The 26,231-nt window shown below is 38.0% G+C and overlaps 1 protein-coding gene and 1 pseudogene across 6 annotated transcripts in view; one reads left to right on the forward strand and one right to left on the reverse strand.

Annotated features, from left to right (window-relative positions):
- Positions 1-26,231, forward strand: part of UGGT1 (UDP-glucose glycoprotein glucosyltransferase 1) — a 187,501-nt gene that overhangs the window by 82,664 nt on the left and 78,606 nt on the right. For all 6 annotated transcript variants that reach the window (XM_028510702.2, XM_036023724.1, XM_036023721.1 and 3 more), the window contains exons 15-17: positions 1,280-1,365; positions 5,332-5,467; positions 7,422-7,553. In XM_028510702.2, coding sequence (XP_028366503.1) covers positions 1,280-1,365; positions 5,332-5,467; positions 7,422-7,553 — 354 coding nt within the window. The remainder of the gene's footprint in view (positions 1-1,279; positions 1,366-5,331; positions 5,468-7,421; positions 7,554-26,231) is intronic.
- On the reverse strand, positions 12,431-15,220 carry LOC118500145 (annotated as a pseudogene).

Here is a 26,231-nt window from a genome sequence, read left to right on the forward strand (position 1 = left end):
TCTGAGAACTGAACATCCCATGGAGGGTTTTCAGTGGGGTGGTGGGGGAGAGAGGAATAGGTGGGAAAAGGTACAGGGAAGAAAAAGCATAATTGATAGCCATAAAATAGATGGGGAGAGCTCAAAAATGGTATAGGAAACAGAAAACTCAAAGAACTTATATATACAACCCTTGGACATGAACTAAGGTCGGGGGGCATGCTGGAGGATTGGGGGATGCAGAGGGGAAGGGGTGTAAAGGGATAAAAATTGGGATAACTCTAATAGCATAATTAATAAAATATACTTTAAAAAATAAAATTTTGACTTGGAAAAATTAAAAAAAAAACTGAGTTCTTAATGAATTCTGAATTCAGAGATCCTTAGAAATCTAATGTGAATTTTTGGTGTGGGAATGTTAATAAAACTTGGGTTTTTTAAGGTGTTGGTAACAGAGTAGGAGTTAGCAATCTGGACTATAACTCCCATTTCACTAGTATAGGCCATAAGGAAACTCCATATCCTTTCAATGCCACATTCTTTGAACTAAAATGAGGGTGACTGCTATTAGTGTGATTCTTGTCTTATGTGGTTCAAGAATAGATGGAAAAATATGGCCTTCAAGTGTAAAGATTAAGGATATTTCTATTGGCCCAGGGACATGTTATTTATTTATTTATCATTTCTTTATTTATTTAATTTTAATTTTAATTTTTTCAGCTTCATAGCATTTATTCTGTGCTGGGCCCCAGACAGAGAAAAGTAAATGAGACAGGGTCCCTGACCCTGCAAAGGGTCACATCTGAGAGATGGGGGAGAGTAGGAGGATGGTGTTTGGGCTTTACACAAGCCTGGGTTGACTTCTGGCTCTATTTTGGGTAAGCTGCTAACCCCTCTGTGCCTTGGGCTCCTCATCTATAGAACAGCAATAATTCTAACAGCATCTGCAGAGTAACCTGTGGTAGGACTGAATGGTACATGCATGAAGTGCTGATCCTGCAAGATAGTTGGGTGACCACTGAGAAATAAGCTGTAGATTGCTCAGGGTTGTACTGCTAGCATTTGCAGAGCCACTGAAATAGGAACAGGCAAGATGTGGCTGGCAGGGGATGGTAGAGAGAGCAGGTGACATTTCAGTGGGGTATTAAAGGGCATGTAAAAACTGTCTAGGCAGAAGAGGACACGCGTTCCAGGCAAAAGGAAGGACACCAGCAAAGGTCCAGAGGTGGGAAAGACAGGCCTATTTGGAGAACATTTTAATAAATGCCATTTCATGTGTTCCTTTCCCTTTCCCCTACAGGTTTTCATAGTTGATCCTGCTCATGAGACCACAGCAGAGTTGATTAGTACAGCTGAGATGTTCCTTAGTAATCATATACCACTAAGGTAATACTGGTATTGGTTTGATGAGATATCTAAGTAAGCTGCAGTTTTGTTTGTCATTCTTAAACTCAAGTATGGTGCTCCTAAATTGTAAGATAATTAATAGTGGGGATTGTTAATATCAGCTTTAGCTTTTGCTCAGTGTGAAGCCAATTTCTTTGGGGGTAAAGAATTTGATTCTCAGAAATAGAAGCTTAGTGCCATTAAATTATTAATAAAGAAGTTGTACAAAAATAGTTTGTGGTCTGAGCTTGCTTTCCAGTGAAAGGGAGTTTTCCTAAGTGAATGTCTGTATCACAAAGCCTATTATCATTTTCAGTGGAGATTAGTTATAAGTTCTTCACAATTTCAAGGGAAGAAAAGGTTTTAGACTGAGATATTTGGGCATGATGAAGATTTCATGGAAAAGTTGGATTTCACATAGTCTTTGAAGAACATAGAGGGTTTTCATTGATAGAATAGCAGAGATTTTGAGTTTAATAAAAGTTTTAAAAATATTTTATTTATTTATTTTTAGAGGGGGGAAGAGAGGGAGAAAAACATCCATGTGTGGTTGCCTCTTAATGTGTCCCCAACTGGGGACCTGGCCCGTAACCCAGGCATTTGCCCTGACTGGGAATTGAACTAGCAATCTTCTGGTTTGCAGGCCTACACTTAATCCACTGAGCCACACCAGCCAGGGCATTGAGTTTACTGAAATTTTTCATTTAAAACATAATACTGGCTAGATGGAGGAATAAACTACTGGATTACAGCCAGAGCTATGTTTTGATTAAAAGGGAAATAAAAGAACACAGAAAAAGTTGGCTCTTGGTACATAATGAGCACTAATTTATTGAATTGCACTAAGGGACAAAAAGAAGAAAGGTGGTCTTCAGATTGCATTGGTAAGTGAGGGGAAGACACTTAACTCACAGGCAGTCAAGAGGCATGCTGTCCACAGTTGGTAGAGAGCCCCCAAACAGACAGGCTATTGTTTTACTCTTTGAGTTGATATGGCACATACATTGAGCTGTTGATAGGGTCAAGGAGAGGAGGGGGCAAATCTGAGAGACTCCCTAATGATACTTGATGGACTGGGGGAAACAGTGTAGCTAACAAAAACTCATACTCTTTATAGAAGCTGGAAACCTGGGGAGGGGAGATACTTCATGAGGAGATAATTAGGCTCTAGTCCTTATTTTTGTTTTCATGAGAAATAATATTTGGGTTGTCTCTGTCTGGAGTCTATTAATGATTTCTGTCATAGTGGGATTTTATAAAACAAAGACCCTCTCGCCAACCCCATCCACATATGCACACATTATACACAAACCTCCTGAGAGCTCGATATTTGGTACATTTTAAAATTTTCTTCTACTTTTAGGCTATAGCTTTTTAAAAATTAATTAACCTGTATTGATAACATTATTATTAAAAGTCCATAGTTTACATTAGGGTTCATTGTTTGAGTTATATTATATGGGTCCTAATAAATGTATAAGGGCATACTTCTACCATTACAGATTCATATAGATTAGTTTCATTGCCCTAAAAATCCCTTCTTCTTCACCTATTTGTCCCTCCCACCCTCATTCCCTATAATCCCCTGGCAACCACAGGTCTTTTCACTGTCTCTGTGGTTTTGCCTTTTTTCAGAATTATAACATACAATGGGGTATCCCCCAAAACAGAATTATCTTCTGTAGGCCAGGCCCCTTGTAGTACAGGCTTCTCCATTAGGTCAGTGTTCTAGTAGTCTATCTGTATCAGTGTACCAGTTGGCATTGTTGTGAGATGCTGAGTTTGACTTCTGTGAGTTTTTTTTGAAGACTCAATGCATTTGCCATTTCATGACAGGTGATTTAGGAGTGCATCTGCCCACATTGTGTTGAGTGTTCAGCAGACCAAAAACAGCATGACCTATGTGCCCCACCCTCTCTATTCACCTGATCTTTGCTGCAAGTGACATTATTTTTGTTTCCCTGAATGAAAAAAGTCCTCAAAGGGAAACTCTGCCAATGTGGAAGAGGTGAAACAAAAAATGGCAGAAGCACTAAAAGGCATCAAAATTGATGAGTTCAAAAACTGTTTTGAGCCATGGAAAAAATGTGTTGGTAGGTGTGTGTTGTTTCAAATGGAGAGCACTTTGAAGGTGACTAAAGTTTAAACATGTAAGAATAAACACACAATTTTTAATAAATTAATTCCTGTCTTTTGGGGTATTCCCTCTCCTGTATAACTTCTTCAGATTTTCTTCTTTCAGTCATTTGCATTTAAGGTTTCTCCATGTCTTTTTGTGCTTGATAGCTATTTCTTTTTCTGACTGAATAATGCTCGGTTGTGTGGATGTACCATGGATTTTTTAAAAAATCCATTCACCTGTTGACAGACATCTTGGTTGCTTACAAGTTTGGGCAGTAAAACTGCTATAAACATCTGTCTGCAGCTTTTGGTGTGATAGTTTTCCATTCATTTGGGTAAATATTCGGGAGCACGATTGCTTTATCTAATTGTAAAATTATATTTAGTTTTATAAGAAACTGCTAAACTATCTTCCAAAGTGGTTTTACCATTCTGCATTCCCACAAGCAATGAATGAGAGTTCTTGTTGCTCCACACCCTCTCCAGCATTTGGTGTTGTCAGTGTTTTCTATTTTAGCCATTTTAATAGTTATGTCTCATTATGGCTTTAATTTGAAATTGCTTAATGATATGTGATGTTGAACATCTTTTTGTATATTTATCTACCAACTGTGTGCCTTGTTTGGTGAGGTGCCTATTCAGACTTTTTTGCCCTTTTGTAACTGTTTTTTATTGTGAGTTTTAAGAGTTCTTTGTCAGATATTAGTTCTTTATCAGATATGTGTTTTACACAGATTTTCTGCCAGCCTTTGACTTGTCTTTATTCTCTTAACAGTTTCTTTTGCAGATCTGAAGTTCTTAATTTAAATGAAGTCCACATTATCAGTTATTTTTTTGTCATGGGTCGTGCTGTTTTTCTTAGATCTGATAAGTCATTGACAAACTCCAGATCACCTAATTTTTCTATTTTATTTTCTAAGAATTTGATTTTTTTTGTAGTTTGCATTTTTGTATATGATCCATTTTGAGTTCATTTTTGTGAAGGTTACAAGATCTTTGCTTAGATTTATTATTTTGCATGTGAATGTTCAGTTGTTTCAGCACTATTCATTGAAAAGACTGCCCTTTCTCTATTTAATAGCTTTTGATCCAATATGGAGGCTACTGGCCTGTATTGGCCAGTGCAAGTCTTCTTTCCCCCAACCTTTAAATGTGTTTTGGTACATCTTTGTGCTTTATTCCTTTATTTAAATTTTAAAATGTAATAAACTCTAACCTTATTTGTAGCTTTTTTGGTGAAGGACAATAGTAGATGTTTTTGTGCTTTTTTCATTTACTCATGATTCTTATATTGCATATGTTACATCTGAAAATCTGTCTCTCTTTTCTATGTATTTTCACATTCTGAAAATTTTCACTTTTCCTAATTTTTACTTATAACAGAATAAAATTTTTATGTAGAACTATAGTAATACCCATCATGTCAGTAAAGGTCTCATTCCACAATGTGAAAACAACTTGTTTTAACAGTTGAAAGTCTAAGCCACCTTTGGGAACCTGCTTTTTTATTCTATATAACTGATTATATAGAATTATATATTTTTGTTCTATATAATTCTACTTATAATTGAAGTCATAGGGTATTTGTCCTTCTCTGTCTGACTGAGTTCATGTGCATTCTGTAGGTCCATTTATACTGTTGCAAATGATAATTTTTTTTTTTTGTGGTGGAGTAGTATTCCATTGTGTAAATATAACACAGCTCTTTTATCCACTGGTCTGTTGATGGGCACTTGAGTTGTTTCCATAGCTTAGCTATTGTAAATAGCACTGCAGTGAACATAGGCATTCATTAACCTGTTGCATTCTTTGAGATGTTTCTTTATTTTTTCTTCTTTCCCTCAGAATTGGTTTAATCTTTGTGGTTAATGATTCTGAAGATGTGGATGGGATGAAAGATGCTGGTGTGGCTATTATGAGAGCATATAATTATGTTGCCCAAGAAGTGGATGGTTATCACGCCTTCCAAACTCTGACACATGTATGTTTTCATTCAAAATGGCCAATAATTTTTTAAATCTAACTTACTTTAAGAATCAATATGTGGTAAAGGGATTCAGTAGTTCTGTAAAGAGAAAAAAGTAAGAAGTTATTCACATAAACTTTGTGTTTTATATTTCAGGAGTTGCTTTTATTGATTCACTGATGTTAATAATAGATTGCTGTGATTTTAACTAAGATAATCTTCCTTAGGAGCCCTACTAATGTGTATTAATTAGTCTTCTGCTTTCTGGTGATTTGAAATCACTAATTAATGTCTTTTGGTAAATGTTATGTTCTCTACCTGTTTAAAAAATGTTTGCTTTTTTCCCCTTTAAGACCATCTTGATATTTTCATTAGGATTCGGTTTACTATTCAAGTCATAAAATTCTTATTGTCTGTTTTCTCCATTTTAACTGAAAATTTTAAAATGCCCAATTTTTATGTATCTTTAAGATACTTGCTCAAATTCAAACAAATAACTGTCCTTATTTTTTCTATTTTTGAATATAAAATACTTCATATTCAATACATTTAAAATTATATTCAGAAGAAGTAACAATTCTTTTGTTTATAGATTAGTGATAATTATTGAAAAGCCATCTTTGAAGGAATTGATTTTCACCACTTTTATTTTACTTGTAAACATGAAGTCATTATGCTATTTATTATTTTTGTTGTGTTTATTGTTTAGAATTCAGTCAGGGGTATTTTTTTAATAGTTAAAATGCATTATTTATTTGGCTAACATTTACCAAAGACCTACCATTTACCAGACCTGGTATTAGATGTGTGGGATACAAAGAAGAGTAAGATACCACCTGCGTTCTTAGAGACCTTACAGTCTACTGGGGACACCTCCAAAGACATGTTTCAATATAATGCGGGAAGCACAGCTGGCTATGGCAGCACTAGGATCTCAGATCACTATGGATGGCCACCGGCATGTTTTATAGAGTGGGAAGTTGTCCCAGCTGAGTGCAGGAGGAAAAGCTAGAGTCAGTTGAACAATGGCTGCAAATCAGAAATAGTGATTCTAAGCTGTTAGTCTGACTTGAGTGAGAGCAGAGTGGAAAGGGCACCCTGATCACTGAAGCCATTAGGCTAGGTAACAGATGTCCAGATCACAGAATTTAAACTCCAATAAAAAAACATCATTCTGATGCACATATAGAAATGAATCTGTTGAAGGTTAAAGAAAGTGGCAGGGATACCAGTTGATGAGTTACTACTGTGATCTCTTGAGCAATGATAATGATGGGAGTTAGCAGTAAGGCTATGGAGAATGAAATAAGTTCAAAAGAAGTTGCCAAGGATGGTATTTTAAAGTCTGCTTTTAAAAGTTTTCCCCCCTTATAGATATGTGAAGGAAAGGATAATATGAATTTTCATTTCTTTTTGTTCGTTTTAATTGCCAAAGTAAAATAAAATTTTGTTATAATTTTTCAAATATTAAAGTGAATCAATTAAATATTTCCTCTCTCTTCCTTAATCCTGTGTCTTAAAGTTAACCACTATTAAAAGATCACATTGTATCCTTGTAGCTATTTAACTATACACTACAGACACAGTTTTGTGGTTTGTTTTTAGTCTGCTTTTTAAAAATAGGGATTATGCCATATATATTTTGCAGCTTGTTTCCTCTAAACATCAAGGACATGAGATCTTATTTCAAGGAATACTAATAAATTTTCAGATTTTTAAAAATTTAACACAGTTTTGCATTTGGGACTTAATATGAATATGAACTGATTGGGTCATTTTAGCAATATGTAATTTGTAACATAAAAAGGCATCTTGAGGTATATGGAAAAGAGAATTGCTATTTCCATTTGACCCATTTAACCTTTAAAGAAAAATGGCCATGTTTTCCTTTACATTTAGAAATCTTTTTTAATAAACACTCTGGTTTTTAAATTTAAAAGTGTTGTGTAACTGGTTTTTCTGTCTTCAGATATATAACAAAGTAAGGACTGGAGAAAAGGTAAAAGTTGAACATGTGGTCAGTGTCCTGGAGAAGAAATATCCATATGTAGAAGTGAATAGTATTTTGGGGATTGATTCTGCTTATGATCAGAATCGGAAGGTAAACATTCTTTCTCACTTCTCATTTCCCTGCAACATTATACTTTTCCTATCTTTTTTTTTTTTTTTTTTGAGGTTGTTGTTATTGGTGGTGGTGGTTAAAGTATTGCTATTTAGGTACTTAGCATTTAAAAATTTAGAAACCAGATCATGTTTTTGTGTTTGCAAATGTAGCTTATATTTCAGTTTTGTGAATATATCATTGATTTCTAACTGGCATATTAAGTTATCAACTTGAGAAGCCATTTCTTTTTATATAGTGAAATGGTAGTACCTATGTGATACATGAGGTCTGTCCAGAAAAAGTCCAGCCATTATTAATATAACAAGAATGGGTTGTATGACATCGATGTTACCTGCCAGCTGAGGAGAGAGGACTAAATGCGCATGTGTGAAAAATGATGACTTCACTGTACTAGTCATTGGGGGTAGTAGACACTGTTGAGTGAGCATGTGTACTGTGTGGCACTCACATTCAAAATGACTGAGTGAGTAGAGCAATGAATTTGCATCAAATTTTGCGATAAACCTGAATGTTCTTCCACGTAAACTATTTGAGTGATTCAGAAGGCCATAGCTATGAGCAACTGGAGATTGGCAGATTCATCACGACAGCGCATCATCACTCATGTATCATGTCTCATGCAGAGAGATTTGGAGAAACAACAAATCGTCCAGGTGACTCAGCCCTCCAACCCAGCCCAGATTTGGCACTCTGTGACTTCTGGCTTTTCCCAAAACACAAATCACCTTTGACAGGGAAGAGATTTCAGACCATCAACATGATTCAGGAAAATATGACGGGGCATCTGATGGTGACTGGGAAAACTGTGTGACATCCCAGAGTGCCTACTTTGAAGGGGACAGAGGCGTAATTGTCCTCTGTAGAGTGTTTCTTGTATCTTCCTCACTAAATGTCTCTATTTTTCATATTACATGGCTGGATACCTTCTGGACAGACCTAATATGTTCTGGTTACAATCTATTGGAAGTGTGATGTATGATTACCAGAATACGAGGTATAGCTTAATATGTATTGTTTATAGTTGTTTAGGATCAAGATGGAAAGAAATATGTTAAGAAATGAAATGAACAGAATGACAAAATGTGGATTTACAGAAATATTTTTAAAATTTCATTTAAAGGCAGTAGTGTTCCTTGAACTATATTAAGTCCAGTAAAGGGCTCCTACCTATTGCATGTAGGAATGAGGTGGTTGGTTACTTGAATATATATGTTATGGCAATGAATCAAAGTATATTTCCAAAATATTTGAATTTAAAACAGTAAAAGGGTATTTGTTTAACAACTTTATTCCTTTTTTCAAGTGAAGGACAAGGCCTTTCGCTCTTGTATTTGTAAAAAAATTAGCTATCATTTCTTTAGAAATCATACCCAAAATGAATTGTTTCTAATTTCTCTTTCATCTGGGTACAGAATCCTTTGAGATTTTCTTAACCTTACTTCCTTTTTTTGTAGATGTCCACATCTAATTCAACATCAGTTATTTTTCAGTTTCTACCTTTTTCAGTTTTTCTAGTCTTTCAATTTGTTTTCTTGCGGAGCCCAACTTTTCCTATTTGCACTCAATTTTATTGGCTGTATAGTATTAAATTAGATTGTTTTACTAAGAAAAATGGCTGGGGACAGACATGCTGATGTTGGTAAACATACAGCTCAAATGAGGGGAGCAAATGTGTGTGCATTCTAGAGAGTAGCTTACCAGTGTAGGAACTGAGCATGCTTATAGAAAGTCTTTGTTGTATTGGACTTCAGGCCAAGATAGAGGTGTAGGTAGACATGCTTTGCCTCCTCGCACAACCGTAATAAGGATCACAACTTCAAAAGTAAAGACAACTACGCTGCCAGAAAATCAAACCATATGGAAGTCTGACAACCAAGGATTTAAAGAAGAAATATTCATCCAGATGGCCAGGAGGGGTAGAGCTGGGGTGGAGAGGACATGGTGTGGCAGCAACAAGGTGGCAGCATTGAGGCAGTGGTGAGGCAGTGGTGGTGGGCGGGGGAACAGGTAGTCCCACATTCACGTGTGGTTGACAAAAACTGTGAGGGACGCCTGGGGAGCTAGCGATACCAAACCCAGGCCAGACTGCTTGGCCCAGGGTTCCAGCACCAGAAAATTAAAGCCTTGTAACTTCTGCTATAAAAATCAGTAGGGGTTGAGGTAGTGGAATAAACTGCTGGTCTCTTAGGAGAGTCTGTTTAAAAGACCCGCATGGTCCTAGAATATACACAAATGTACCCACTCTGGGATTCAGCAACAGGACAGCAGATAGAAGGATGCCAGTCGTATATGGGAAGTAGGGGAGGTGACTGGAAATGGGGCGAGAGCAAGCCAAGCAGATTGTTCCCTCTCTGACCATTTTATAGTTCATAGTTTTGATCTTTTTCTTAAATAAGTACCTTTAACATTTCATACAATGGTTTGGTGATGGTGAACTCATTTAGCTTTTTCCTGTCTGGGAAGCTCTTTATCTGCCCTTCTGTTCTAAATTATTCTTTGCTGGGTAGAGCAATCTTGACCATAGGTTCCTGCTATTCATTACTTTGAATATTTCTTTCCAGTCTTTTCTAGCCTGCAAAGTTTCTTTTGAGAAATCAGCTGACAGTCTTATGAGAACTCCTTTGTAGGTAATTATCTGCTTTTCTCTTACTGCTTTTAAGATTCTTTATTTTTAATGTTTGACATTTGAATTGTAATGTGTCTTGGAGTGGGCCTCTTTGCATCCATCTTATTTGGGACTCTCTGTGCTTTCTAGACTTGCATATTTATTTCCTTCACGAAATTAGGTAAGTTTTCTTTCATTAGTTTTTCAAATAGATTTCCAATTTCTTGGTTTTTTTTTTCCCCTTCTGGCTCCCCTATGATATGAAAGTTGGAACACTTGAAGTTGCCTCAGAGACTGCTTATACTATCCTCTCTTTTTTTGATTTTTTTCTTCTGATTTTTTTTGCCTTCTTATGTTCCAAATCATTGATTTGATTCTCAGCTTTATTCATTCTACTGTTTTTTCCCTGTAAATTGTGACACAATCTCCCCTATCACCCAAACTAGGTATTTAAGGTGTGTCCTTCGTGTGGGCTATACACATTCTCCTCTTGTAGTTGAGCCTTGGTTGCTATTGCTAGATTAATTGGAGGGATTTACCCAGACCAGTCAGGGGGATTGTCCGTGACCATTCACCACCATCCAGGGAGGATCAGCTGTGCAGGGACAGGGTGGTGGTGCTTTGATGTGACCTGTAGCTGTCCACTTGGTACACAGGTCATGGGGTTTCCTGGATGGTGCAGGCCAAGGTCAGCCTCCACCTTTGTTTTTCCCAAGGCCACCCTGCCTGAGTTACAGAGAAATCTGTGATTGCTGCTACATGTGCTGGGCTTGCAGATTCCCAGGTGAAGCCAAGCTGTGAATATAGGCTGGCTGTTCCTAGTGCAGTGCCTGGGGCCACTTACCAGGAGGTTTGGGGACTGGGGACTCACTGAGGCCAGCTAGTTTAAAAGGATTTAAGAAGTTGTGAAGCATCAGCCAAGACCAGCCATTCATATGGAAAAGGTATTGTTAACAGGTATGAGATGGGTGGGATGGAGCCCTGGGATCTTCAGTGTGGTGCAGACAGTGTGCGCCAGGTTGATGGAGTCTCAGATACAACACCTGCCTGCCTGCCTTTCTGTCTGGTAGAAAGCTGTCCCTCAGCTCTTCCTTTGATGCCAGACACTTCAGTTTCTCCCTGTGTGCCACTGGTGCCTTTGAAGTCATTACCCTGGTCCTGGAGCTCAGAGGGAATGAGTCTGAGTAACTTCGTGTGTGGGTTCTTTAAGAGGACCTACTTGGGACTCCAGAAGTTTCTCCCACCAACTCAATCTGTACTGTTTTTTGCAGCCACACGTTATGAGGACTTATCTTCCTGGCACTGGTAAACTGGCACTCCTTGCTCCAAAGATATCCCTCCTGAATTCTTATCCACCCACGTGTATGCCGTAGCAGCCCATTTTGTGTCTCCACCCCTCCTACCTGTCTGGATGGATGTGTTTTCTTTAATTCCATAGTTGTCATACTTCCTTTCAAGATTTCTCCCAGTTCTGAGTGATGGTTGTTATATAATTTAGTTGTAGTTTTGGTGTTTGTGGAGGTGAACTGTGTTTACCTATGCTGCTATCCTGATTATAACTCCAGGCCTTATGTTTTCATATTTAGTCTATTTTCTGTTAATTTTTGTGAGCGGCGTACTATAGGGGTCCATTTTCATTTTCCTGTGTGTCTTTTTAAACACTTTTCTCAGTACCATTTATTGAAGAGACTGTCCTTTCCCCATTGAGTATTCTTGGTTCCCTAGCCAAACATTAGTTGACAATATATGCATGGTTTTATTTCTGAATTCTTTTTTAATTTTTTCTTCTATTTGCTTCATTTTTAAGTATTTTTATTGATTATGCTATTATAGTTTTCCCAATTTTTTCACCCTTTATCCCCCCATCACCCTGCCCCCAACCCTCCAGCATTCCCCCCAGTTCGTGTCCATGGGTTGTACATATAAGTTCTTTGGGTCCTCTGTTTCCAATACCATTTTTTATCTCTCCCCGTCTATTTTATGCCTACTAATTATGCTTCTTCTTCCCGGTACCTTTTCCCAACCTTTCCTCCCTTCTCCCTCTCCACTGAAATCCCTCCATGTGATGTCCATTTCTCTATTTCCTTCCTTTTACTTGCTCTGGGCTTTGTTTGTTTGTTTTTTAACCTGATTACTAAGTTTAATTTAACCTTTGTACCCAATTCTGCCTTGTGAAAATAACAAAATGTTCTTATCAAAATTACATCATCATGTAAGTACAGTTTTGTTGTTGTTTTTGATACAGCTCTAGAAAAAAGTTGGCACCAAAAGCACATAAAGTTCTAAGGCTTAATAAAAATACAGACTGGTAATTTCTCAGTGCAGCTTAGAAGTTGAGATCAGGATGCTAATAGTTAATCGATCTTCCAGATACAGACAGGTCTAATGTCTAGAGCATTTTCCAAATACAGATGACCATCCCCATCGGGCTCACAGCAGCAGAAACTCTTTTGCTTCTCTCAGTGACCAGACTATGGAGACACTGGAAACACACTCCTATGGCCCCAGGGAGAAAAAGGGAATAAAGATGAGGAGAAAAGACGAGAGTTGTTACTGTTGCCCAGAGGCTCCTGCTGTAGCTCATGTTTTCCTCATCCCCCCAGGCCTCTCTTCCCATCTTCAGTTTCCCCATCTCCACCCCAGAAATCCCTGCCAGTGGACAGAGGTAGAGTTCTTCCTGTCATTCGTCTGACAGTGGGGATGAAAGCACAATGGCCAGCAGTATGTCAGTGTCTTCCTAGCAACCCAATTTGGAACTCACAAATCATTTTCTTGTATATGAAAAAAAATGTAGTTATAAATGGCAGCTCATTTCCACCATTATCACATTTCATTTTGAGTTAAATTAGTGTATTTGGCCTTAATAGCTAACCACCACTTACGACATTTTTTAATGTGGAAAAAAAGCTGAGTTCCAAACAAATTTCTTTAAAAATGACTATTTGAAGCATGGAGATAGGAAGTAGTTGATAAAGTCGCATGGAACAAGTATTTCTTTGCTGCAAAGTCAGCACGACAAATGAAAGGAGGGAGGCTTTGGTTGACAAAGCCACATGCGGATCCCCTCAATGTGCCAGGTGTGGGAAGTGGGGTTTGGCAGGCAGCTCCTGCAGGCACTTAGTGTCTCAGTCACTGTGAGTATAATTAAACACAGATGTTTCTTTCCTCAATTTTAAGAATGATGAAAACATTTGTACCACCTGGCATTTGCTCTGTAGGCACTCCTAACAAAAGCTACTATGACACAAATCCTTTCTCCTGTTAACTGTTGGTCCAGCATGAGTAAATGGAAACTATACCCTTAGGAGGCTAAATGCAAGAAACTTCTTCCTGACCAAGTAAAGCCAGCTGGGCTTTGCTGCCAAACTAGTAAATCTCTTAGCCTAAGGTTTCCCAAGTCTCTCCTGGAAAAGGAGTATAGTACAGATTCTACAGAGCTTTATAAAGCGTAGCCTAAGCAAACTTTTCTTCTTTGGTATACCTGAGTAACTTTTTCCTAGAAAGGTGTCACAAATAGACCAGTCAATAGTCACTTATGTAAAGCTGCTGTTTAAGAATAGCTCTTTAGGTATTATTAAAGAATTCAAACCTAAGAATTCAAGGTTCTCAAGCATCTCTCCTACCCAGTGTCAACAGGAATAAAATAAGACACATGAAGGATTTAAATAACCCAGTTACCTGGATGTATCTGGGCAGTTTTAGTCTTGCAGAAGTCAGTGGGCCTTGCAGATAGAGGAACTGTCCACATGGCTGGTAAAGGGCAAAGGTCAAGACTTAGGGATGAGAGAAAAAAAGAAACAATTCACAAGCAAAACCAGTCTGTGAATAGACCAAGACCTGTCCCTTGTGAGTAATAGGCAGATTCCTGTCAGATCACCACAGAGTATCGGGGCAAAAATCTCTCCATAAAGCATAAGAATTTGAACAACTTTTTGGTTTATGCCCAATGTTGTTTCTAGATTTCTAAGGTATTAAACTCTGCTACTATGTTAAATGATTTCTAGATAGCACTGAATGGCAGACTACTGAAGCCACAAGGACATGGAATATCCCACCTCATTAGGCTCCCGTGGCTTTGCACCAGCTCCCCACCTAGCCCATCTGAGAGTTCCTCATATCCAAAATTAGAATGTTCACCAAGGAGTCACAATTCCCCAACAAAGATACATTTCTCAGCAGTCTGGAAGGCATGGTCCTCTGCGGCTCTTACGGTGGCAGTGGAACCTGAGCATGGGCTTCAGATGCACAACAGACCCTTCTCCCCACCCCCATTCCTTTGGACTAAAGGAAACTATTTGAAATCCTATCTTTTGAGTTTCTTATCTGGCTACAGCGGAAGCAATAGCTTCTCTAGCAGAAGGAGATGCCGGGTTTGCCTCTAGGTGATTCAGGACTTTGTTGTGAGATTGAGGCCATGGGCCCAATCTGAGCTTGTGGCTGTCAAAGGTGGGCAAGGGCTGGGGCTCCTGAGCATGGTCTGCTTCTCTCTGGCCACCTTTCTCACCCAGCTCTTCTCTGGGCAAGGTGCTTGTTGTGGCTTTAAGGTCTAATTTTGGGTCTTCCTCACACAAGAGTACGTGGTTCTTGGGTTTGTTTGGGTGTGCTAAGGGTAAAGTGGCAGTCACTGGTGACCAAAAATGTTACTAGTCTTCCCACCAGGTAGGTTCAGACACTGTGGAGTGTGCACAGGTGTTGATTCCTCAAAGACACCACTTCCTTTTCCCCTGAGGGGTTGGTTCTCTTAGGAATGTTCTGAGGTTCTTCAGTTGGTCCAAAAATACTCAATGCTATCCTCTTGGGTCAGCTTGAAGGAACACCTTCTGGACTTCCGAACAGATCGCTTGGTGCTCCCCTCCCAGAGGCTTCATGGCCCTCCAGCCCTCAGCCGAGATGCTGGTGGACATGTGAGCACATCTGCTTGTTTGACCATCCTGCCAATGTGGAAGCTGAGTCTGCGGCTCTGTGAGGTCTCCCCGCTGGCCGTGCCCACACCCACACCCGTGTTACACCTGGAGCAGGTTCGGTCACCTTTCCTCTCTGAAACCTGGGACATGTCGCCTGTTGCTGAGCCCCTCATTGTCTGGGTTGTCTGGGCTTTGTTTGTTGTTGTTCCTCCCATTCTTGTAGACGTAGAGTTAGGCTGTTTATTTGAAATGTTTCTTTTTTAGGTGGGCCTGTATTGCTATGAACTTCCCTCTCAGGACTGCCTTCGCTGTGTCCCATAAGTTTTGGGTTTTGGGAGTTCATTTTCATTTGTTTTCAGAAAGTTTTTGATTTCTTCCTTGATCTCATTCTTAACCCATTCATTGTTTAATAGCATGCTATTCAGTCTCCATTTGAATATTTTTGAGCTTTTTCCTTGAGAGTGGTTTCTAGTTTCAGTTCCTTGTGGTCAGAGAGAATGCTTGATATGATTTCAATTTTCTTGAATTTGATGAGGCTCGTTTTGTGTCCTATCATGTGGTCTGTCTTTGAAAATGTTCCATGTGCATCTGAAAAGAATGTGTATTTTGCTTATTTGCAATGAAAGGTTCTCTATATATTGTTAAGTCCCTTTGATATGGGACATTGTTTAATGATGCAATGTCTTTGTTGATATTTTGTTTAGAAGATCTATCCATTTTTGACAGTGAGGTGTTAAAATCCCCTAGTATAAGTGTGTTGCTGTCTATATCTTTCTTGAAGTCCCCCAAGACTTTTCCTTATGTATTTGGGTACTCCTATGTTGGGTGCATATATGTTTATAATGAAGTGTCCTTTTGGGTCTCTTTTTATGGCCCTTGTTTTGAAGTCTGTTTTGTCTGATTTGAGTATTCCTATACCAGCTTTTTTATTCTGCCCATTTGGTTAGAATATTTTTTTCTAATCCTTTACTTTCAGTCCGTTGGGTCTTTTGTTCTGAGGTGGGCCTCTTGTAGGCAGCATATGTGCAGATCACTTTATCTTATCCTTTCAACTGCCCTATGTCTTTTGATGGGTATATTTAATTAATTTATATTTAAGGTTACTATTGATAGGTATTTATTCATTTTCCCCCCTTTGTACCTGTTTTCCTCTCTCTGTCTTTTTCTTCCTCTTTTCATAGCAGTCCCTTTAGCATGTCTTGCAGTGCTGGTTTGGTGGAGGTGTATTCTTTCAGCCTTCTTTTGCCTGTGAAACTCCTTATTTCATCTTCTATTTCCATTGAGAGCTTTGTTGGGTAGAGTAGTCTTGTTTGCAGGTCTTTGCTTTTCACTACTTAGAATATTTCTTGCCATTGCCTTCTGGCTTGGTGTTTTTGTTGAGAATTTGGCTCTTAGCCTTACCGGAGTTCCCTTGTATGTTACTTCTTATTTTTCCCTTGCTGCTTTTAAGAATCTCTTTGTGTCTTTAAAACTTGGCATTTTAATTTGATTTGTCTTAGAGTCGTCCTCTTTGGGTTCATTTGGTTGGCACCCTCTGTGCTTCCTGAACTTCAGTGGCTTTTCCCCCGTCTAGGTTTGGGAAGTTTTCTATCATTTTTCTTCAAAGAGAGTTTCTGTCCCTTGCTCCTTTTCTTCTTCTTCTGGTATTCCTGTGATTCAAATGTTGTTGCATTTCATGTTGTATTGCAGTTCTCTGAAGCTATATTCATAGTTTTAAGTCTTTTTTCAGCAGCAGCTCTACCTGGGTATTTCTTTCTATCTTGTCTTCCACCTCACTAATTCTGTGCTCTGCTTTATCCAACCTGCTTGTAATTTCTTTCTAGTGTATTTTTTATTTGAGAAATTGTAATTTCCCTTCTCCCTTGTTCTGGTTTAGTTTCTGTTTCCTTTTCATACTGTTGTACTTCCGACTCAGTTCCTTGTAGTTGTCTTTGAGTTCCTTGAGTATCCTTATCACCATTCTTTTGAATTCTATATCTGACAGTTTGCTTGCCTCCATATCATTTCGCTCTTTTACTGAGAGTCTTCCATTCCTTTTGATTGAGGGTTCTTTTGTTGTCTCCATTGTAGGTGACTCTTTTTGTTTGTTTCTACAATTCCTGATGCTCTGCTTTGCTAGCTATCTTAGTAGGGTGGGTCTCTGTGTTAGGCATTCTGTGGGACTCAGTGTTATGGTCTCTTTGATCTCCTTGTCTGGATGCTCTCGGGTTGTCCTTTCTTCCAGTTGTATGGACTCTGTTGTTGTACTTGGTCTTAACCTGTTGATGGCTTCTTTTTTGGTGGCTTCTCCCCTCCAGTGGCTTTAGTGATATTCACAACTCACTCCTTGTCTTGTATGTGATCAGCATCAGGTTGAAGGTAAAATAGGGGAAGAAAGCAGGAGAGTGTTCTATGGAATTTAAAGTACTAACAAGTAGGGAATAGATAGGAGGTCCTTTCAAGAAGTACAGCAATAACTGTGATATTTCACCCAACTAGCCACTTTTTTAAAAGGTGAAAAAGAGGTAACACTCTTATTAGAAGGGAAAAAGAATGAGCTGACTTTAGAAAGCAGAGCACTTATGTGAGGTTAGATGGTGAGATATAGTAAGAGTAAGGGATAGAAACTTGATGTAGTGTGTGAGAATATAAAGTTGACCACAACAGTAATTAAGCTCAGTAAGATGACAAAATGGATTAAGACCAAGTAGGGTGCTGTGTTAGATATGGAATAACAATAATATGTTTAGAAATATATAATTTGAATAAAAAGGATAAAAAGTAAGAGATCAAGAGTAGTGTGTTATTGGAATATGAATGAAGTGAAAGAAGAAAAATTAAAATGCAACATGAAGGAGAGAGAGTGAAGAAAACCAATCAAACAATGAAATCAAATGAACAAAACTAAAAAAGCTAAACAAAGTAGAGAAATAAAATAAAAATAAAAATAAAAAATAAAAAATATAAATGCAGTTTCTGAAGGATAGCGAAGTGAAATTTGTCTCAGGTTTTGGTTTTAGCATTTTTACTTCCTTCTGGATCTGTCTTTGGTCTTCTCAGAACTCCAGGTCTTCTTGTCTTATGCTTAGGAAAAAAGAAAGAAAAGAAAGCGTCTCTCTGAGTGTAAACCTGACAAGAGAATTTTGCTGTTTTCCTAGATGCTGCAGGCAGGGGGATCTGGGCTCTTTTTTTTTTTTTTTTTTCCCTTTCTTGTATTTCTGCAAGGGTGGGGCTTGGTCTGGACTGGTACAGTGTTCACGGGCGCCCAGTTTCAGGCCCACGCCCTCAGATTGTTGTGTGGCTCACATTGGCCACTGCATATATGCACCAGGCCGGCGCCTCTAATCCACCTCATCGCTCAACCCTTTGATTAGTCCATGAGTGCACTGAGTGGGAGCAACTCGCACCCCTCCTTCCCCCTCTTTGTTTGCCTGGGTCTGCCCATGCCCAAAGTCCCTTTGGGGCAGTTAAGTTGCCCTATTTGAATTAAGTATCTCTGGGCACTGCTACCTCTCTGAGCCCCTAGTGTTCCCCTTTGATCAATCTGTGAGGTGCTCTGTGTGGGAGCAAATCACGCCCCCCATGCACCCCCCATCCTCCACACACACACACACTTCACTAGCCTGGCAACTTAGTGCTAGAGGTCCTTACACAGAGGCAGAAAGGCCTCTTTTTTTTTTTTTTTTCTTCAACGAATTCCCCTCATTTGAAGCAGGCTGTTCCTATCAAGTTGCCAGCTTTCCACACAAACCTACTCTCTTACCAGTCCAGAGACTGTCTGGGTCATGGACAGTCATGGTCCTTCTCTTTTCCTGTCTCCAGGTGTCATCTGGCTCCCCAGTTTCTCTGGTACTGTCCCAGCTGTCAGTCACAGTCCCAGCCATGCTGCCAACTGTGTATCTCTTACTTTGTCCTAATCCCCTCAGTGACTTTAAGGGTGCAGGTCTTTCCCAAAGCGGTCTGTGAACTTGCAGGTTTGGGACGGTAAGAACCAGGAAAGTCACAATGACTGACCCAGCTCTCTGCCAAAGCTTCTGTGGGAGCTGTGGTCTGCGGGGCAGGGCTGGGGAACTGTCCTGTGGGCCCACCAAATCTCTTTACTGTCTATTTTTAAACATGCTCTTCAACCTTTGGCTTCTAAACTTCATATCAGCAGGAATTCTGTTGGCTATTCATTATGTTCCTTGGAAGATTGGCTGGGTATCCCAGTTGGGTGCACCTCTCAACTGGGAGCAAGTGGGTTCAGCTCCCACCTACCTTGCTGCCATCTCCCCCTCTCCTTTTCTTTTTTTTAAATCAAAGTCTTATAGTTTTCAGTGTAAAAGTCTTTTACTTCCTTGGTTATATTTATTCCCAACTATTTTATTGTGTTTGATGCTATTGTGAGTAGGGATTTTTTTTCCTTAGATATTTTGTTGTTGGTATATGGAAAGGCAAATGATTTGAATGTTGATTTTTCCTGTAAGTTTACTGAATTGGTTGATTATTTCTAATAGGTATTTTTTTTTGGTGGACTCTTTAGGATGTTCTACATATAAGATCATATCATCTGCACACAAAGGCAGTTTATTTTTACTTCTTTATTACTGATGTGGATTCCTTCTATTTCTTTTTCTTGCTTGATTGCTTTTGCTAGGACTTCCAGAACTATATTGCGTAGTAGTGGTGAGAGTGGGTACTTTTGTGTTCTTCCTAATCTTAGAGGAAAAACTTTTAGTCTTGTGCCTTTGAGTATGATGTTATCTGTGGGCTTGTTATATGTAGCCTTTATTATGTTAGGTAGGTTCCTTCTGTACTCATTTTTTCATTACTTTTTGTCACATGCTTTTTTTGCATCTGTTGAGATGATCATATGATTCTTTCATTCTATTAATATGGTACATCACATTTATGGATTTGCATATGTTGACTTATCCTTGCATCCTTGGGATAAATTCCAGTTGATCTTAGTGTATGATCCTTTTAATGTACTGTTGAATATAGTTTGCTAATATTTGGTTGAGAACATTTGCATCAATATTCATCAGGGATATCAGCCTGTAGTATTCCTTTCTTATAGTGCCCTTATCTGTCTTTGGTGTCAGGGTAATGCTGGCCTCATAAAGTATTTTGGGGATCTTCTGTTTTCTTTAATTTTTTGGATAAGTTTGAGAAAGATTGGCATCAGCTCTTCTTTAAGTGTTTGGTAGAATTCTCCAGGGAAATCATGTGATCCTTTGTTGGGAGGTTTTTAATGACTAATTCAAATTCCTTCTTCATTGGTCTATTAAGCTTTTCTGTTTCTTCATGATTCAGTAGGTTGTATGTTTCTAGGACTTTCTCTGTATCTTCTGGGTTGTCCAGTTTGTGCATATTTGTTTATGGTAGTCTCTTATGATTCTTTGTATTTCTTTGGTATCAGTTGTAATGTCTTTTCTTTCATTTTTTATTTTATTTATTTGATTTTTTTCTCTTTTATTCTAAGTTAAGTCTAGTTAAAGGTTTGTCAATTTTGTTTATGTTTTCAGGAAACCAGCATATAGTTTTGTTGATCTTCCTTACAGTTTTTCTGGGTCCATTTCTTTCATTTCTGCTCTAATCTTTATTTCCTGATGATTTTCTGATTTTTTTTTTCTGCCAACTTTGGGCTTATTTGTTCTTTGTGTAGTTCCTGGACATGTAAAGATAGGTTGTTTATTTGAGATCTTTATCTTTTCTTTTTTTTTTTTAAAGATTTTATTTATTTATTTTTAGAAAGGGAAGGGAGGGAGATAGAGATAGAGATAGATAGAGAGAGAGAGAGAAAGAGAGAGAGAGAAACATCAATGTACTGGTTGCTGGGGGTCATGGCCTGCAACCCAGGCATGTACCCTGACTGGGAATTGAACCTGCGACACTTTGGTTCGCAGCCCACGCTCAATCCACTGAGCTACGCCAGCCAGGGCGAGATCTTTATCTTTTCTTAATGGAAGCATTTATCCTTGTAAACTTCCCTCTTAGAACTGATTTTGTTGCATCCCATAAGTTTTGGTACGTGGTGTTTCCAGTTTTGTTTCAATATATTTTGTACCTTTTTTTTTCTTTTTGACTCATTGGTCATTTAATTTGTATATATTTGTGAACTTTCCAGTTTTATTCCTGCTGTTGATTTCTAGAATGCTTCTTGTGTGCTTGGGAAGAATGTGTATTCTGCTTCTGTTGGATAAAATATGTAATGTCTGTTAAGTCCATTTGGTCTGAAGTATGGTTCCATCCCACTGTTTCCTTATTGATGTTATGTCAGGATTGTTTATCCTTTGTTGACAGTGAGATGTTGAACTCCCCTCCTAATGTTGTTGTCCATTCCTTTTTTTGAGATCTATTAGTATTTGCTTAATATATTTAGGTGCTTTGATGTTGGATGCAGGTATATTTACACTTGTTATATTTTCTTAAATGAATTGAACTCTGTATCATTGTATAATGACCTTTTTACTCTTGTTATAGTTTTTGACTTAAACTATTATTTTGTCTGATAAAGGTATAGCTATACCTGCTCTCTTTTGGTTTCCACTTCCAGAGAACCTTTTTTCATCCCTTCACTTTGAGCCTGTGTGTGTCCCTAAAGCTGCAATGAATCTCTTATAGGCTCATATACTTGGGTTTTTATTTTTTTTAGAATCCATCTAGTCATTCTTTACCTTTTGTTTGGAGTATTTAATACAGCTACATTTAAGGAAATTACTCTTAGGTAAGGGATGTACTGATGCCATCTTATTAGCTATATTGTGGGTGTTTTGTAGTTCTGTTGTTCATTTATTCCTTTTTTGTTATCTTCCCTGGCGAATTGATGATTTTCTGTGGTAGTATGCTTTGATTCCTTTATCTTTTGGGAGTCTATGGTTGATTTTCGCTTTGTGGTTACTATTGAGGGTTATGTAAAACATCTTATATAAGTCTGTTTTACTTTGGTAAAAACTTAACTCTTGTCACATACAAAAACTCTGCCCTTTTATTCCATTCCTTTTTCTGTTTTTGATTTCACAATTTACCTCTTCTTATAGTTTGTATTCATTAACAAATTACAGCTGTAGTTATTTTTAATACTCTTGTCCCTTAAATTTTATATTAGTGTTAAATGGTCAACATACCACCTTATTACAATATTAGAATATTCTGAATTTCACTCTCTGTTTACCTTACCAATGTATTATATGTTTTCATGTAACTGATTAGCATCCTTTCATTTTAGCTTAAAAAACTCTTGACATGTCTTGTAAGGCAAGTTTCCTGGGGATGAATTTTCAACTTTTGTTTGGGAAAGTCTTCTACTTTTTCATTCCTAAAGGATAACTTTGCCAGCAGAGTATTTTTAGCAGGCAGGCTTTTTTTTTCTTTTCAGCAATTTGAATATATCATTCCACTCTTCTAGCCTGCAAGATTTCTGCTGAGAAATCTGCTGATAACATTCCCTGGTAAGTTACAAGCTTCTTTTCTCTTGATGCTTTTAATGTTCTCTCTTTGTCTTTGACTTTTGACAGTTTTATTGTAGTATAATGACTGTTGCAGAAGATCTCTTACGTTGATTTTGTTTGGTGACTTATGAGCGTCATGAACTTGAATATCCAAATCTTTTCCCAGGTTTGAGAAGTTTTCAACCATTTTTTAAAATAAGCTTTCTGTTCCTTCTCCATATTATCTGTTTCTGACACTTCAATAATTTGCAGTTATCCATATACCATTTCTTTCTTTCATTCTATTTTTTTTATTCTTCTGAGCCTGTAAAATTTCAAAGTCCCTATCTTCTAACTCAAAGACTTTTTTCTTCTGATTGATCTAATGTTAATGCTATTTCATTTCTTCACTTTGTTCATTGTATTTCTTAGCTCCATAATTTGTTTGGTTCTTTTATTATGATTTCTCTCTTTTTGTTAAACTTCTAATTTTGTGTATGTATTGTTTTCATTATTTTATTGACTTTTCTTTCTATGTTTTTTGGTAGCTCATCGCATTTCCCTTAAATAACTATTTTGAATTCTTCATTGGGTAAATCACAGGTCTTTATGTCTTTGGGATCTGTTATTAGAAGATTGTTCTGATTCTGTAATGATGTTATGCTTTCTCGATCTATCATATTTCTTGTAGTTTTGCATTGCTCTCTTTGCATTTGAACTAGCAATAACTTCCTCTAGTCTTTTCTAAATACCTTTGGGAGAGAAATACCTTTCTTCAAGGCTCCTAGGAATTCTGAGGTATTCTCTCTGTGGATATACCAACTCCATACTCGTATTCCCTCTTGTACAGAATCCAGGATGTTTGTATAAATTCTCTTGATTATACAATGCCCAATGTTGGATGCTGACCAGCCCTTTTTTGGTTTTCCCTAAGGTGGCACTGAAGATCAAATTTTTTGTATCTTTCTGGCCCACATAATTGGGCTCACTTTCTGTACATGCTCACTATCCATCTGGCAAAACTCAGTCTTGCTGCCACTGTCAGGAGTGTACACTGGGAGCCCGCTATAGGATAGGGGTGTGTGTGGGTGAGGTACATGGAACACAAGTGCTATGAGCCATTTGGGGAAATCTGTCAATGAGGTGTCCTTGTAGCTCATTGGGTGTGTATCTTGATGCAGTCAATAAGATCTGCCTCCATTAAACGCCCTACGAAGCAATATCTGCTGTTCTCCCAACCTCTTTTTACTCCCAGTTATGCAGCTCACAATTCAGCACTGTGGATGGGGTGAGAGAGGAATGAGCCTCTATGGCAGCATGCCCAGTAGCTGGGGAAGCCAGTTACATACTCATTTGCTCTCATTTTCCCCTGCAGAAGAAATTATGGACACAGAAGATCTCTTTGGACCCTAAGCTGTACTGTCTTGGGGGAGGGGGATATGGGTAAAGTCATACTGTTTCTCTTACCCTCTTTAGTGTGTCCAAACTTGCAGTTTTTTGTTCCAGTGGTATCCTGGAAACCACTGGTATCCAGTGGTATCCATCTGCTGGAAAACTGGACTTCCACAAAGGCTGTCATGTTCATGAGTGATTGCTTAAGACATCTTTTTCCAGGGGTTTCCAGGCTGTGGCCAAGAGGGGCTGGAGCCATTTCATTGGCCAAGCAGAGTCCAGAGCCAGGGCTGAAGTCTGTATGCTTATCACTTGATACACTGGTGGGCAAACTTTGCCTGGGTTACTTGGCATATTGTGCTGGATGCCAGAGCTCTCACAAAGGCACTTTTGTGTGTGGATGGAGCCAAACTGTTGTTGTGGGAGAGACATCTTATGCAGCCATGATCCTGATATTAATTCACTTTAGTGCTATATCTCCTTGTGTTATGATATATAAGGTTAGGTGTGGAGTTGAAGCTGGTTATGAGATCTACTTAGTTTACACTGAAAATGGTTCTATCATATTGCAGCATTCTGTTCAGTCACTTACCTTTTATGGGTTTTTTGAATAAAATAATACTGATATGGACACCAAGTGATTTTTTTCCACATTTTCACAAGCAGCAAGAATAGTAGTATGTACAAAAAGAAAAGGTGAAATAAAAGAAGTGAGGAACCACTTTGGGAATAACAAAGATTGGAGGGAATTAATGGGATTTTATCTATTTCACTTTTGGAAAATGTTTAATTCTAATTTTCTCTATCCTATTGAAGAGAATATTAATGTTGCCTTTTTATTGGGATAATTGCTATATCAAAAGTATCTGCTTAAAAAGAATGGAATACAGTGGACAAATTGGCAAAAAGGGTAATTTTGCATTTTGTCTTTTATGTGTTGAAATCTTTTTTTTTTTTTTTTTTTTTGCTGGAGAATCAAACAGGTATATCACAGATAGAGCTACTCAGGAATTTCCCTGACTTGGCCATTTTCTTTGCTTGTACTGATTAGCGACTGATTCCTGTTTACAAGATCATATTATTTGTATATACTACTTAATTTTCTAACTATTTGAGTAGACATGTACTCTCAACAGAAGGATGTTATGAGATTCCTTGAAGGTCTAAGAATCTAATGATTTAGTAAGATTTTTTTTTAACTTGCAGGAGCCTCACTGCCATACAAAAAAGCCCAAGAAAATAGATTTTTTTTTAAAAGGAGAACTGAGTGCATTTAGCAAATGTTATTACACTTAAGTATTTGTACCTTTGTTATAAATCTGAAGTTATGGTATCTTTTCAGATATTTGAAAGAAGTAATTATTTCTAAAAATGGGCAGTACAATTAAAGTAGAACTTTATTTATTTATATTTTTCAGTATATTATATTGATTATGCTATATGGTTGTCCCATTTCCACCCTATATTCTGCTCTGCCCTGTACCCTCTCACTGGCACTCTCCCCGGACCCCTTAGTTCATGTCCATGGGTCATACGTATAAGTTCTTTGGCTTCTCCATTTCCTATACTATTCTTAACCTCCCCCAGTGTATTTTGTACCTACCATTTATCCTTATTCCCTGTACCTTTTCTTCCATTCTCCCCCTCCATTGATAACCCTCCATTTGATCTCCATTTGTGATTCTGTTCCTGTTCTAGTTGTTTCCTTAGTTTTTAATTTTTATTTATTTTTTTGTTTAGGTTCAGTTGTTGATAGTTGTTGGTTTGTTATCATTTTACTATTCATAGTTCTTGATCTTCAGTTTCTTAGATAAGTTCCTTTAACATTTCATATAACAAGAGCTTGGTGATGATGAACTCCTTTAACTTGACCTTATCTGGGAAGCACTTTATCTGCCCTTCCATTCTGAATGATAGCTTTGCTGGATAGAGTAACCTTGGATGTAGGCCCTTGCCTTTCATGACTTCAGATACTTTTTTACAGCCCCTTTTTGCCTGTAAGGTTTGTTTTGAGAAATCAGCTGATAATCTATGGGAATTCCTTTGCAGGTAGCTCTCTCCTTTTCACTTGCTGCTTTTAAGATTCTCTCCTTATCTTTCATCTTGGGAAATGTAATGATGATGTGCCTTGGTGTGTGCTTCTTTGGGTCCAACTTTTTTGGCACTCTGAGCTTCCTGACTTCCTGGAAGTTTGTTTCCTTAGCCATATTGGGGAAATTCTCCTTCATTATTTGTTCAAATAAGTTTTCAATTTCTTTCTCTTCCTCTTCTCCTTCTGGCACCATTATGATTTGGATGTTGGAATGTTTAAAGTTGTCCTGGAGGTTCCTAAGCCTCTCCTCATTTTTTTGAATTCTTGTTT

Source organism: Phyllostomus discolor, chromosome 4, assembly GCF_004126475.2.
Source record: "Phyllostomus discolor isolate MPI-MPIP mPhyDis1 chromosome 4, mPhyDis1.pri.v3, whole genome shotgun sequence".
Taxonomy (NCBI): domain Eukaryota; kingdom Metazoa; phylum Chordata; class Mammalia; order Chiroptera; family Phyllostomidae; genus Phyllostomus; species Phyllostomus discolor.